The sequence below is a fragment of the Patella vulgata genome, chromosome 4 (genome assembly GCF_932274485.2).
Source record: "Patella vulgata chromosome 4, xgPatVulg1.2, whole genome shotgun sequence".
NCBI lineage: Eukaryota > Metazoa > Mollusca > Gastropoda > Patellidae > Patella > Patella vulgata.
The window spans coordinates 39,085,940-39,102,614 of record NC_065882.2 but is presented as its reverse complement, the minus strand read 5'-3'; the positions used below and the strand labels follow the sequence as shown (position 1 = coordinate 39,102,614).

Below are 16,675 nucleotides of genomic sequence, written 5' to 3'. Positions count from 1 at the left end.
TTAAATTTTATACACAGTGTTTAAGGTCATGAGACGAAGAATCTTATTGATTTTCAACGATTTCCGATAATTACTACCAAAGTTATGGCCCTTGATCACTTTGTGACGCTCTAAAGGCTAAAGTTATCATCCGATTGACTTCAGATTGATACACAAAGTTTAATATCTTGAGACAAACAAGTATATTGATTTTCAATAAATTTTTATGACTTGAATATCCATGATATTAAAAGTTTCGTATACTAAACGTTAGAATGGGGCAGAACTTTATAAAAAACAAACAAATTCTAATGGTTTTCTGATAATTACTTCATGAATTGTTACTCTTAATCAGATTTTAGTGTATTATGAATGTTTCATTACCAAAAAAATAAAAAAAATATGCAACAACACTTGTTGACTGCCCGGACAATTTAGCTGCTGTGGGCGTTTGTTTTGTTGCCCAGCAACCTATCTTTGAGAACATTTCCTGAGTTCAATTCTGTGTTTGGGAAGGAGCCTTATTGCTCAGGTAAAGTTAGAGATGTGGTCACAAATATACAATAAAAACATTTGGCAAGTTTTATGCAATGCGTCTATTCAGAGTAACATACCAACCTGCTTAGTATATGAAAAGTTTTCAAGACGATCTATTAAGAATTGCGACCTGTAGGCAAAACTCACAGACATGCAAAGAAAAAAAGGTTGGGCAAGCACCAAAAACAATAGGAAACATCTTTAAGGTATAAGGAATAAGTATGCAAAGTTTCAAGACGATGCATTAAGAATTGCGGCCTGTAGTTTTCAGGTACCAGTGATAGTGTAACAACATTACTGTACTTCAATTTCTCAGACAAAACAAGTTTTCCGCTGTTTTTGAAAACAAAATTAATTGAAATGATACCCCCTGTAGCCAAAATGAGTCCATATTCTCATTCTACATTATAAATTGCTCTAAAATGACAAATATGAGGGGCCTAAGTCTTTCAGAAGTAATTTTTATACTTCCGTCGCCCTTGTGTGTGTGTGGCCTACAGGCTACTATTCTTAAGTGATCATCTTGAAACTTTACATACTTATTCCTTACACCCTAAGGATGATCCCTATTGTTCTTGGCTTGTGGGCTACAAAATAATTTTTGAGCATGGCTTTCTGCCCCTGGGGGTCCGGCAAGCACCAAAACCAATAGGGAACATCCTTAGGTTATAAGGAATAGGTATGCAAAGTTTCTAGACGATGCATTAAGAATTACGCCCTGTAGTTTTCAGGTGTTCAGTGATAGTGTCACAACATTACTGTGCTTCAATTCTTGAGCGGACAACATATTCTTATTCTACATTATAAATTGCTCTAAAATGACAAATATGATGGGCCTAAGTCTTTCAGAAGTATATTGCCGTCGCCCATGCGTGTTTGTGTGTGTGTTTGTGTTGGGGGGGTGTCTGTGTGTCGCCTACAGGGCACAATTCTTGAGTGATCATCTTGAAACGTTACATACTTATTCCTTATACCCTAAGGATGGTCCCTATTGTTCTTGATGCATGCCCGACCCCCAGGGGCAGAGCCATTCCCATTTCTTGTATTTGTTTGGGGTGCATGCCCAACCCCCAGAGGCAGTGCCACAATCATTTTTTTTGTGTGTCTGTGGGTCGCCTACAGGCCATAATTCTTAAGTGATCATCTTGAAACTTTACATACTTATTCCTTATACCCTAAGGATGGTCCCTATTGTTCTTGATGCATGCCCGACCCCCAGGGGCAGATCCATTCCCTTTTCTTGTATTTGTTTGGGGTGCATGCCCAACCCCCAGGGGCAGTGCCACACCCATTTTTTGGTGTGTCTGTGGGCCGCCTACAGGCCACAATTCTTAATCGATCGTCTTGAAAAAGTTCCTTATACCCTAAGGATGATCCGTATTGTATTTGGTGCATGCCTGACCCCCCCCAATGTCGGAGCCACTGGATTTGGATCCAGTTTGGAATGATCCGGCATACGGTTGTACCTATATATATTGGTCCGTATCCAACCCCCAGGGGCAGTGGCAGAGCCACGCCCAATTTTTGTGTTTTTTGTCTACAGACTGGAATTCTTAATGGATCATCTTGGAACTTGGCATATTTATTCCTTATTCTGTAAAGATAGCAACTATACATTTTGGTGCATGTCCTGACCCCCAGGGGTGTGGTACCACACCCTCTTTTTATACCCCCACATTTTCACGTAGATGTACATTGTCGTCGCCTCTGTCCGTCCTTTCGTCCATCCACAATTTGTTTGTGTACACTTTGCAGGTCACAATTTTTATCCAATTTCAATGAAACTTGAAATATAGCTTTATCATCCTAAGATCTTGGTTCCTTTCGATATTGGCATGTATCGGACCATAACTTCATGGATTATGCCCCCTGATTGTATGAAAAATCGCGTTTTTAGCTTGTGAACACTCTAGAGGTCACAATTTTGATCCAATTTTGATGAAACTTGAAATGCATGTTTATAACCCAAAGACTTGATTCCTTTCGATATTCGTGCATATCGGATCGTAACTTCCTGAATTATGTCCCCTGATTGTACGAAAAATTGCGTTTTTAGCTTGTGGACCCTATAGAGGTCATAATTTTTATCCGATTTAAAAAATTGTCTCATTATATCACCGTTACACCCTAAGGATGGCTGAGTTCGAATTTCGTGAAAATCGGCCCAAAACTGACAGACAAAATCGCCGCCGTTCGTTCTCAAATAGCGTAAAAATATGGTATATATAGGTTGACGACCGTATAGAGGTCACAATTTGAATCCTATTTTGATGAAACTTGAAATGTAAGTTTATAACCCAAAGATCTCGATTGCTTTCAATATTCCCGCATATTAGACTGTAACTTCCTGAATTATGGCCCCTGATTGTACGAAAAATCACGTTTTCAGCTTGTGAACCCTATAGAGGTCATAATTTTTATCCGATTCAAAAAACCATATTATTGTATCACTGTTACACCCTAAGGACGGCTGAGTTCAAATTTCGTGAAAATCGACCCAAAACTGACAGACAAAATGGCCGCCCTACGTTCTCAAATAGCGTAAAAATATGGTATATCAAGGTTGTGGACCCTATAGAGGTCTCAATTTTTCTCCGATTTTGTTGAAACTTGAAATCTAAGTTTATAACCCAAAGATCTAGGATCCTTTCGTTATTCGTGCATATCGGACTGTAACGTCCTGAATTATGGCCCTTGATTGTACGAAAAATTGCCTTTTTAGCTTGTGGACCCTATAGAGATCATAATTTTTATCCGATTTAAAAAAAACATTTTAGTAAATCACCGTTATACCCTAAGGGCGACTGAGTTCGAATTTCGTTAAAATCGGCCCAAAACTGACGGACAAAATGGCCTCTCTTCGTTCTCAAATAGTGTAAAAACATGGTATATCAAGGTTGTGGACCCTATACAGGTCACAATTTTTATCCGATTTTGTTGAAACTTGAAATGTAAGTTTATAACCTAAAGATCTCGGTTCCTTTCGATATTCGCGCATATCCTGAATTACGGCCCCTGATTGTACGAAAAATCGCGTTTTTAGCTTGTGGACCGTATAGAGGTCATAATTTTTATCCGATTTAAAAAAACGTATTATTATATCACCGTTACACCCTAAGGACAGCTGAATTCGAATTTCGTAAAAAACAGCCCAAAATTGACAGACAAAATGGCCGCCGTTCGTTCTCAATTAGCGTAAAAATATGGTATATCAAGGTTGTGGACCCTATAGAAGTCACAATTTTTATCCGATTTTGTTGAAACTTGAAATGTAAGTTTATAACCCAAAGATCTCGGTTCCTTTCGATATTTGCGCATATCGGACCGTAATTTCCTGAATTACGGCCCCTGATTGTACGAAAAATTGCGTTTTTAGCTTGTGGACCCTATAGAGGTCATAATTTTTATCCGATTGTAAAAAACGTATCATTATATCACAGTTACACCCTAAGGACGACTGAGTTCGAATTCGTGAAAATCGGCTCAAAACTGGCAGCCACTGGTTTGTTAGTTTTTATCGGTAAATACTCTACAGGTTGCAATGATTAACAAATTTCATTCAAATTCAGCATATCAATCATTGCAATAACAGGGTGATACCTATTTATAATGTTCCATCTCCAACCTCAAGGGGCAGAGCCACATCCAATTTTTGTATTTATCTTCTACAGGCTGCAATTCTGAATGGATCATCTTGGAACTTTGCATATTTATTCCTTATACCGTAAAGACAGCAGCTATTTATTTTGATCCATGCCCTGATCCCCGGGGCAGTATCACATCCACTTTTTTGTTAATATTTTGTCTGTAAATTTGGCAAAACAAACCCAACGCCTAGCCTTCTTTGCCTCTTGTCATATTACAGCCATTTCATATTTCATCTCTTCATTTTAAAAAGTACCATATCATGATCAATGAAAGTAGAGTTAGCGAAGCTCTTGTAATCTGATTGTCAAAGCAAGCCCAATATTTGAATTTGTGAAGCAGAATAACCATGTTTTTCTCATTTGGGAGGCAAAATAAAATTAGAACAATACAATATAGATCCAAAATAATTGCATATTCGTTATCTACGCAAACATTTACTCCAAATAGACATGTTTGAGGGGTGTAGGTCATTTACAAGTTATTTTAAAATCAACGTGAAAAGTCAACAATTTTGATGATAGCCATTAAAACTTCATCACCGCACAGATTTCAAGTGCCAATTAAAAATATAAGCCCTCAAATACACAAGATGGACTTTAATGTATGTTATAGTAGGGTAAATGAAGTTTCATTATCAACATTTTTCAGAATTTTAACCTCCGTCCCACATGGCCAAAAATGAAGGAGAAAATGGGTATATTTTGTAAGATTTCAGTGTGCATTGAATTTCAAGACTGAATATTTGGAAAAGTATATATCCCATCGACTCAGAATCTTTTGTAAATTAATAAAAGACAAACTGACATTAACTATGTCAATTTTGAAGGTTGTGTATACAATAGTGACTTTGCCAGAGGCTGTGGAAATCCTGAAAAAAAAAAAAATGTGAATAGTTCATTTGTTCCACAATTTGCCACCTGGTGGCACGAACTGTTTGAATCGCACATATCTACAAAAAAAGTTGTCTTAGATTACAAAGTTAGAGAGGTCTACTCCTATTATAAATGTGAGTTTAAAGCACCGGAGAATCTGAAAAAAATTACTGAATTTATGATCCGTTTCAGTACCCGTTTTCAACCAAGAGAGGTATAATTTGGATTTGTTAGCTTAAGGCCATATACTATAACATATATTTTTTTATAATTCTTCTGGGGGTGTCATGTTTCCAACTTTGCAAAATTTGGTCCACTTGACATGGAATGACCCAACATTTAATTATATGAATGACCCGAAAGCCAAGATGGGAAGACCGCTCTCGTTGATTTAACAATTAAATGGCTTTTAATTATATGAATGGTCCGAAAGCCAAGATGGGAAGATTGCTCTCGTTGATTTTTAAATCATTAAATGGCTTGGTGTAAATGTAATTTCATAAATAAACAAAGTGTGAGAAAATACATCAAAATTAAAATCAAGATAATTCTTATAATTTGTATTTGCAGGGATGGACTTTGGATATGGATGAAAAGTCCAAGGCAACTATTGAAAAGATGTTATTGGAAGAACAGTATCCTTGTACAAAGCCTAATATAACAATAAAGAACAATTTGCCATATATCAATATCATTATAATTATAGATTATTGTGTTTTGCCATATACACACGTAAACCAATTGTACAGAAGATACAAGGTGTGGGGTCGTCTGTCCAATCTCTTGGGTTTTCTCCAGGTCCTCCGGTTTCCTCCCACTGCTAAAAACCCCTATGCGCAAGCGAATTATTGAAATAAGATTGAACCATTATGTTAGTCCCAAAATGACCTAGTTTCTGTCGTTTGGACGTTAAACCTCATTTCTCTCTCTCTTGTACAGGAGATAAAAAAAAAACTTTTAGTATTTACTTATCTTAATGTCTCTGAACATCAATTGAGAACTTGTTAATCCCTTGCCTACTACAATATTGTGAAAATGGTTTCATTTTGTTCAGTATTTACAAAGATATGCTGAATTAAAAATTTCACAAATTTCACAAATTTCAGCATTGCATGTATTCTGCAGAAGATAAATTCTGGATATAGTCAAAAGGGACGTAAACCGAAACGACCAAAATTCACCAAAGTCAAAACAACCAAAATATTGTCAAAATACTTAATTTGGGTACATTTTAGAGCATTGATTATTAGATTAATCCATCAGCTTTAATACAATATTAGTATTTATACTTATATATACATCTATAATTGTAAATTAACAATGCAACAACATATTTTTAATAATGAGTTCTTTTGATTGCAAAAATAGTAAATCATGGTTTATGTTGATTTGATACCATAAAATCTTTAACATTTTATCAGACAATATTTGAATGGAAAAACATGGAGTAAACAGTCAAACATAGTTGAGAAAGTGAATAAAGTAATTAAAATCCCAGAAACTGCGAGTCCACAGAAATCTCAACCTACATCAACTAAAGTCAAGTCACATAGAAATAAAAGGGCATGGACATTAGAAGAAAAGTCAATGTTCCTAAATGGCCTTGTGAGTAAATTTAAATTTTTGTATTAACCAAGGCATAGTTTTATAAAACCACAAGATATAGTCAACAACCAGACCAAGGCATTCATGTTTGAGGCACGCTATAGCGCTCCATCGCTCACCTAAATCCCAATCTAGGTGCATATTTTATTGCTCTCCTCAGTCCTCCATAATCACTCTCCCCATCTGCACATTTTATTGCCATGAAAATTATCAGAAATTGCCTAGGCCGGTGTTATTCAAGTTTACTTCTTATTTATTTCCTATTAATTAGCTCTGTACCGATGTCAATCACGATCACACAATATTTTAACCTGCTATCATTTTCCTTCATAAGAATCTGTCACCAGATTCCAACCCAAAGAAACATTCACTGGGCAACATGTGCCTTACACACCAAAAATATACCCATCCGAGCGTGCTCCCTATTATTAGCTATTAATAAACACCAATTAACTTATTTTCTGCTAATCCATCATTCACAACTTTTGTTCAGGCTCCATTTTGAAATTTTCGCGCTAGTGGTATTATTCTGTGATACTACACGTTGAACTCTATTTATTACTATAATACGGCATTTCATACTACAAAAATAGTAAAATGGTTAATTTTGGCGTGAAAACTTCAGACTTGACACAGGTGTAAATAACAAACTAGACCTGATAATACACGAAGTCGATTGCTGTGTCATTTGGCGAGTGATTTAAAGTACTATCTTATAAAGAAGATAAACGATGGTAAGACATTATGAAGTACATGTATTTTATTTTCTATCCTATAAATAAAGGCAGGTAATTACTGGGGAATATTATTGAAATGAGAGAGTGATTTTCAATTTTTATACGCCCACATTTTCATGTGGACGTATTATGCCGTTGCCCCTGTCCGTCCGTCCGTCCATCCACAATTGTTTGTGGACCCTCTACAGGTCACAATTCTTATCCGATTTTGACGAAACTTGAAATATAGGTTTATCTCCAAAAGATCTCGGCTGCTTTCAATATTGGCATGTATCGGATCGAAACTTCATGGATTATGGCCCCTGTTTGTATGAAAAATCACGTTTTTAGCTTGTGGACCCTATAGAGGTCACAATTTTTATCCGATTTTGTTGAAACTTAAAATATAAGTTTATAACCCAAAGATCTTGGTTCCTTTCGATATTCGCGCATATCGGACCGTAACTTCCTGAATTATGGCCCCTGATTGTACGAAAAATCGCGTTTTTATCTTGTGGACCCTATAGAGGTCATAATTTTTATCCGATTTAAAAAAACGTATTATTATATCACCGTTACACCCTGAGGACGACTGAGTTCGAATTTCGTGAAAATCGGCCCAAAATTGACAGACAAAATGGCCGCCGTTCGTTCTCAAATAGCATAAAAATATGTTATATCAAGGTTGTGGACCCTATAGCAATTTCCGTTAATTACATCTAGAGTGATGGCCCTTGTTTCACTTTGTTGAATCTTGTGAATGCTCAAATGACAAACGTTATCAACCGATCTGTATGAAATTGATATGCATCATTTAAATTAGTGAAATGAAGAAGCCTATGGAATTTCAGCAATTTCCGTTAATTTCTTCTGGAGTTATGGCCCTTGTTTCACTTTGTTGCACCTTGTGAACGCTCTAACGACAAAAGTTATCAACCGATCTGTATGAAATTTATATGCATCATTTGAATTAGTAAAACAAAGAAGCCTATTGAATTTCAGCAATTTCCGTTAATTACATCTAGAGTTATGGCCCTTGTTTCACTTTGTTGAATCTTGTGAACGCTCTAATGACAACAGTTATCATTCGATTTGTTTGAAATTGATATGCATCATTCAAATTAGTGAAACGAAGAAGCCTATTGAATATCAGCAATTTCCGTTAATTAAGCTGTGAGTTATGGCCCTTGTTTCACTTTGTTGTACCTTGTAAGGTCAAAAGTTATCATCCGATCTTTCTGAAATTTATATGCATTATTTAGGTTACTGAAACGAAGAAGCCTATTGAATTTCAGCAATTTCCGTTTATTATGTCTAGAGTTATGGCCCCTGTTTCACTTTATTGATCCTTGTGAACGCTCCAACGACAAAAGTTATTATCCGATCTGTATGAAATTGATATGTATCATTTAAATTAGTAAAACGAATAAGCCTATTGAGTTTCAGCAAATTTCTGTTAATTACATCTAGAGCTATGGCCCTTGTTTAACTTTGTTGAATCTTGTGAACGCTTGAACAACAAAAGTTATCACCTAATCTGTATGAAATTCATATGCATCATTTAAATTAATGAAATGAAGAAGCCTATTGAATGTCATCAATTTCCGTCAATTACGTCTCGAGTTATGGCCCTTGATTTACTTTGTTGAACATTGTGAACTTTCGAACGACAAAAGTTATCATTCGATCTGTATGAAATTTATATGCATTATTTGAATTAGTAAAACGAAAAAGCCTGTCGCATTTGAACAATTTCTGTAGATTACTGCCAGAGTTATGGCCCTTGTTTTAGTTTTTAGAACCTTGTGAACCCCCAAACGTCGAAAATTATAATGTCATCTGTATGAAATTGTCTATTAACTTCCCCTAATTACCTACAAAAGAATAAAAATGTGACAACCCTTGTCAACTGCTCGGACGATTTAGCTGCTGTGGGTGTATGTTTTAACCCTTAACCGGTCATTGTCGACTATAGTCACCACAACGTTATACAGCTAAGTGGTCACGGTCGACTAAAGTCGACCACAGCAAGAACCTTTTTTATAAGCCGCATTTGAGTATTTAGTTTCGTTTTTAATTGATATGGCCAGGCATGCGTGTCAGACAGAAACTTGTTTTGTCAAGGGCATTGAGAAAAACATGTCTTTGTTCAACATTTTATGACGAAAAACGTAATTTAACGGTGTCGGAACGTTAAAATCGCTCAAAGTGGTTGAAATACTTATGAATTATTCCGAATCGATTATATCGATGAATTCGATTCTGAAGACGATATTTCTGATGAAAAGGATTTAGAATGATTTGCAAATTATAGATCAACTTATCCCCAGCAACTTTTTATATGCCCACATTTTCATGTGGACGTATTATGCCGTCGCCCCTGTCCGTTCGTCCGTCCGTCTGTCCGTCCGTCCACAATTGTTTGTGGACACTCTACAGGTCACAATTCTTATCCGATTTTGACGAAACTTGAAATATAGGTTTATCTCCAAAATATCTCGGCTGCTTTCGATATTGAAATGTATCGGATCGAAACTTCATGGATTATGGCCCCTGTTTGTACGAAAAATCACGTTTTTAGCTTGTGGACACTATAGAGGTCACAATTTTTATCCGATTTTGTTGAAACTTGAAATGTAAGTTGATAACCCAAAGATCTCGGTTCCTTTCGATATTCGCGCATATCGGACCGTAACTTCCTGAATTATGGCCCCTGATTGTACAAAAAATCACATTTTTAGCTTGTGGACCCTATAGAGGTCATAATTTTTATCCGATTTAAAAAACCGTTTTATTATATCACCGTTACACCCTAAGGATGGCCGAGTTCGAATTTCGTGAAAATCGGCCCAAAATTGACAGACAAAATGGCCGCCGTTCATTCTCAAATAGCGTTAAAATATGGTATATCAAGGTTGTGGACCCTATAGAGGTCACAATTTTTATCCGATTTTGTTGAAACTTGAAATGTAAGTTTATAACCCAAAGATCTCGGTTCCTTTCGATATTCGCCCATATCGGACCGTAACTTCCTGAATTATGGCCCCTGATTGTACGAAAAATCATGTTTTTAGCTTGTGGACCCATTAGAGGTCATAATTTTTATCAGATTTAAAAAAACGTATTATTATATTACCGTTCCACCCTAAGGACAATTAAGTTTGAATTTTGTGAAAATCGCCCCAAAATGGACAGACAAAATGGCCGTCGTTCGTTCTCAATTAGCGTAAAAATATGGTATATCAAGGTTGTGGACCCTATAGAGGTCACAATTTTTATCCGATTTTGTTGAAACTTCCTGAATTATGGCCCCTGATTGTACGAAAAATCGCTTTCTTTTTAGCTTGTTCTCTATCCATCTCTCGAAAATGTGGGCGTATCCTTCCTGGCAGCCGCTGGTTTATTGGTGTCAAGAGTCTATCACTTATGATTATTCGGCAATAGTCGATTGAAATAGACATACAAAATATTTCACATCAGCCTTTATTTAGCCTGACTACTTGACGTCATAATGTCAAAATGACTTCGACCGGTTAAGGGTTAAGTTGTTGTATATTGTATTGTATAGATTGGTAATTGTTTTTTAATAGGCCTACTTGAGACTGACCATACATATTGTCTTTCTTATCACACATTTTTGTCAGATAAAATATTCCAGTTGGCGGGAAAAAAAAAAAAAAATGAACATTTTTTATATAAAAATTATCATCCATTTTGGCAGAAAAAAAAAATTGAAAGTCAGTGTGAGCTCTGGTGAATGCCTTGACTAAGTTCGATGATAAGTATTTTCTGCTCGGTCTAAGCAGAGATAAGCAATTTGAATGGTCTGTTCTTTGGTACACTATACATTGACTAGGTTTGATCATGTTATGTAGGTGTTTATTATGTTTGTTGTTGTTTATTACAGATTTAACGTCCAATACAATAAATATGATATTATGAACAGGTTGATTTACTTAAATTATTTACACTTAAAGGGTTGAAAATTGGTAAAAACACAAAAATAAAAAAAGTCCTTGTAAATCAAAAAGTCACGTTAAAACCCACTTATAAAATCGCTGTTGTGAGAAGAGAGGGCGGGTCATCATCTCCCTTTGTCATAATAAAAACAATGTGAATTGCGTTCCATTATCACACTTTTTGGGACACAATAACTTTCTTTCTAATTGAGCTAGAATGTTCAAACTTGGTGTAGGTGTTTATTAGGTGAATGCCATGATGGGAGTTTGAAGATGAGCGTTTTCTGCTAAGGGTAAGCAGAGATAAGCAATTTGATTGGTAGATGCTTTAGGACACGATAACTTAAGTTTTAATTAAGTGAGAGTGATGAAACTCTGTGTATAGTTTCATTACATTAATACCATAACAAACTTTGATCCTGAGCATTTTCTGCTCTAGCATAGTAGAGACTTCAATCTGATTGGTCGAGACTTTGGAACACATTTACTCTCCTTCTAATTGAGGTAGAATGTTCAAAATTGGTGTAGGTGTCTATAAGGTGAATGCCTTAACAGAGTTCATCATGCACATTTTCCACTAATGCAAAGATAAGCAATTTGATTGGTCAAGACTTTGGGGAACATAACAACTGTGCTTTTCATTGAGGTATAGATTCATTAGGCAAATGTCTTGACTAAGCTAAGTAGAGCTAAGCAATTTCATTGGTCGATGCTTTGGGACAGGATAACTTTCATTCTAACTGATGGAGAGTGATGATACTTAGTGTATAGTTTCACTTCAAAACCTGACTGAGTTTGATCATGAACATTTTATGCTTAGACTAAGAATAGATAATCAGTTTGATTACTCAATACTTTTGAAAAAGGTAAATGTGCAATTAATTGATATGTGTTATCTGTTTATTTTGGGTTTTCAGCAGGGGACATCAGCCTCACTGATGGCTTGTTTTACCTTCATAATTTGCAAGAAGTTGATTTCATTGCATAGAGATGTAGATAAACCTAATTATACATGGAGATTTAATTCAGTAAAAATACTACATAGAGCATTGGTAGACTTCTCATGAAAAACTTTAGTGCATGCAATGCTCTAATTTTGGTCCTGGAAAGTCATGGAAAAGTCATGGAATTCCTTTCATATTTTAGTGTATGAACCCTGGATATAGCCTTGAATGTGTATTGTAAAAGGTTGGAACGGCCTTGATGTAGTCATCTACTTCTGAAACCCGTAACTCTACAATGAGATGAACAATATTATAGAATTTATTCAAATTTACATATCACATCCAATAAATAATTAAATTATTGATTCTACAATAACGATACCATGGTATGAGTTAAAAATGATTTTAAAAATCTATTATGATATATAAATTAAAATATCTATTATTTCTTATACTTCTTATAATATAATAATAATAGGATTCTATAGCGCTAAACTCCAAGCAATAAAATCTGCTCAAAGCGCACACAGAGCCAATTCTAAGTTACTTATTTAGAAAACAGGAATGTCTTTAATTTAGATTTAAATATTGAAAATGTTGGAGCAGATTTTAAAGCTAACGGGAGGGCATTCCACTTCAAAGTTGCTGAAACTTCAAATGACTTAAAACCAAATTTTTTCAGTTTCCACTTTGGTACTGTAACATAATGTTGAGATTGGGATCACAGAGCTCGTATTGACTGGTGGGCATTAACAAGTTCCTTTATATATGAAGGATAATATCCATGAAGGCACTGATACACAACTGTTAAAATTTTGAAATCTATCCTTCCATATAATTATAACTGGTTTAGAATCCACTTTAACCCCTTCTTTCATAGTTGATAAGAACATATCTGATTTCAACTTGGTGGGATCAGCTGGATGACTATGAATGTTTCTGTAGGTGGTGAAAAGACCATTCCTAGTATTTACAGTGGCAGGGCTTTCATGGACAGTACACTTCCAATGAATGGTATCTGTGATTATATGGAATTTGGAATGAATTGAATGTTAACTTGTGCATTAGCCATTTTGGAATGAAATAAAATTTGAACTTGCAGCTATTTAACTATGTATCATAAACAATGAAACATCAGCTAGTGAACTAGAATTACTAGATCATGGGTTAAAACTGTTAAAGATACATTATGTTAGATTTAGATAAAGAGCTAGCCATTCTTGCTATAATAGTTAAAAAATAGATAATGTAAAATGAATAATTTGAAAATTTCATTTGAATTACTCTATTTCTAGCGAAGATATTAGCCTTTGAAGGTTTGACAAGACGTGTGCAATAATTTCAACCACCGTACTGGTTGTTCGAAGCTAAGTCTTGCTCCTCCATTTTTTAGCTTAAATCAAAATATGGCTGAACTGTTCTAATCTATTTAATATCGGAGAAATCCGATGCCATCGAGAGTTAATTATGGCCTGGATAAGTTAATTAATGTCTAATTAATAATTTAGAAAACATTTCAGGCCTAAAGAAAAACCTGCAATAATCCAGGTTTATCTCTTGCATGATGTATGTTTAATACAATAGTTAAAACAGACTATAACTCTATAAGCTCTCACTAATCTCCTAATCCCTTAATTAGTACTGTTAATCTGCTAGCCAAGTGGGAATACCCCACTTGTTGATATTATGCTGCCAAGAAGTAAGTGTAGCAATATGTATCTTAGCATTTCAAAATGCCTACAATTGCTTGTTGTTTTTTTTTTAAATTAAATATATATACTTAATTAAATGTACATTTGATTTTCAGACTAAGCATAAGGAAATATTTTCTGATCAGTCACAAGCTAAAAATGAATCTCCAACGGTTGCTATCAGTGAAGTTTTGGCATCAATGGAGACTGGTCTGCCAACAGTTCAATGTGTCAAATCTCCAAATAGATTACATAGGGGTATATCAAATGGTTTAAAGTTCTCAACAAAGTTTCGGGCAGTTATCAGTGCATCAAAAACAGTTTCAGATTTTACAAAGAGCACTGTGAAAACAACATCATCCAGTGAAAATACGACTATAGATATATTAGACAATCTTATATCCCCTAACAATGACCTTCTAAACCAAGCAAATCCTTGTGCTGAAAATTCTATAATTGATTCTATGAATGCTAATATTATGTTTAAAACAGAGATACCCAATAATTTACTCAGTAGTATGCTAATAGGTAATACCATAAGCAACAGTACAACTAGATCAAATCAGTTAATACCAAGTCATATAAATCCTGATTTACTGGATGATTTCTCAACTCATTTAAACACTAATAATTTAGATAGCTTTGATAAACAAACAGAACGCACATCGCCTGTACAAAAATTGGGAAATATTGAAAAAGATGGTGATAATGATGATGAAGATGTTGATATTGATATAGAAAATGATGATGAAGATAACAATATATTATTAAACAGATCCACATCTCCAACATCAGTATATGAAAAGTTATTACAATCGGCAAAGGTTGATTTATCTGAAATAACAGATGATGAAACAAATGATGATATCGATAAAGATGAGAAAATTGATGAGGAAGAGGATGAAAATGATCTTTGTATTCATAAAACTGATTTGAAAGATAGCAATATTAAATTTGAAGAAGTTAGTAATTGTAGCAGTGAAAATCAAAGACATTTTAGTAGTGCAAGGGAGGAAGTCAGTGAATCTAAAATAAAAATACAAAAAACATTAGGTCAGTAGAGATAACAGTTGTTATAGTATATTTTTGTAACCCTGTTTGGCTTCATTAAAGAGAGAGATTACGCACAGGGGTTATAAGCAGTGAGAAATTTCTCTGGATGACACATGGGTTAATAAAATTGTGAAATGATCATGCAGAGTTGGGGAGGGAAGAGATTTCTATCAATTGTACAGGGTTTATTAGAGATTACTACCAGTTGTACATTGGTTATTAGAGGGATTTCTATCAATTGTACCTCAGTTATTAGAGAGAGATTTCTATCAGTTGTACCTCGGTTATTAGAAAGAGATTTTTATCAATTGTACAATGGTTATTAGAGGGAGATTTCTATCAACTGTACACAGGTTATTAGAGAGAGATTTCTATCGACTGTGTAGCGGGGGGGTTAGAGAGAGATTTCTATTGATTTTGCATCACATGAGAAAGAGCCCCGAAGACCCCCCCCCCCCCCTTGTCATGTTTAATCATTATATTGAAATATTCCTATTGCATTTTGATACGCCCACATTTTCATGTGGACGTATATTGTCGTCGCCCCTGTCCGTCCGGACATCCATCTGTCAGCAATTTGTTTTTGGACACTCTACAGGTCACAATTCCTATCCGATTTTGATGAAACTTTAAATATAGGTTTATCTCCAAAAGATCTTAGTTCCTTTCAATATTGGCATGTATCGGATCGAAACTAAATGTATTAGGGCACCTGATTGTACAAAAAGTGACGTTTTTAGCTTGTGGACACTCTAGAGGTTTCAATTTTCATCTAATTTTGATGAAACTTGAAATGCTTGTTTATAACCCAAAGGTCTTGGTTCCTTTCCATATTTGCACATATCGGATCGTAACTTCTTAAATTATGACCCTTGATTAGACGAAAAATCATCTTTATACGCCGATATTGAAATGTGGTCGTATATTGTCATCGCCCCCGTCCGTTGGTCCTTGTTTAAACACAGTGTTTAAGGTCATGAGATGAAGAAGCCTACTGATTTTCAGCGATTTCTGATAATTACTGCCAGAGTTATGGCCCTTGATCACTTTGACTAATCTTGTGGACGCTCTAGAGGCTAAAGTTAATATCCGATTGACTTTGAATTTATACACAGTGTTTAAGGTCATGAGACGAAGAAGTCTATTTATTTTCAGCGATTTTCGATAATTACTGCCAGAGTTATGGCCCTTGATCACTTCAAAAAATCTTGTGGGTGCTATAGAGGCTAAAGTTAATATCCGATTCACTTTAAATTTATACACAGTGTTTGAGGTCATGAGACGAGAATCCTATTGATTTTCAACGATTTCTGATAATTACTGCCAAAGTTATGGCCCTTGATCACTTTGAAAAATCTTGTGATGCTCTGGAGGCTAAAGTTATCATCCGATTGACTTCAGATTGATACACAGAGTTTAAGGTCTTCAGACGAACAAGTATATTGATTTTCAATGAATTTTTATGACTTGAACAGCTAAATCCATGATATTAAAGTTTTGTATTCTAAACGTTTGCACAGGGCAGAACTTTATAAAAACCAAACAAATTATAATGTTTTGCTGATAATTACTTAATGAGTTGTTACTCTTAATCAGATTTTAGTGTATTATAAATGTTTCTTTTGGATGCAGCTATGGCGGGTGTGGCGCCAGGCAGGGTTAGCTTACTCT

The 16,675-nt window shown here is 35.1% G+C and overlaps 1 protein-coding gene across 2 annotated transcripts in view; it reads left to right on the top strand.

Annotated features, from left to right (window-relative positions):
* LOC126818820 (deubiquitinase MYSM1) overlaps positions 1-16,675 on the top strand; it is a 168,961-nt gene that overhangs the window by 39,297 nt on the left and 112,989 nt on the right. Inside the window, exons 3-5 of one of the 2 annotated variants that reach the window (XM_050546419.2) lie at positions 5,607-5,671; positions 6,458-6,641; positions 14,068-15,004. In XM_050546419.2, coding sequence (XP_050402376.1) covers positions 5,607-5,671; positions 6,458-6,641; positions 14,068-15,004 — 1,186 coding nt within the window. The remainder of the gene's footprint in view (positions 1-5,606; positions 5,672-6,457; positions 6,642-14,067; positions 15,005-16,675) is intronic. The other variant, XM_050546420.2, reaches the window with a different exon arrangement.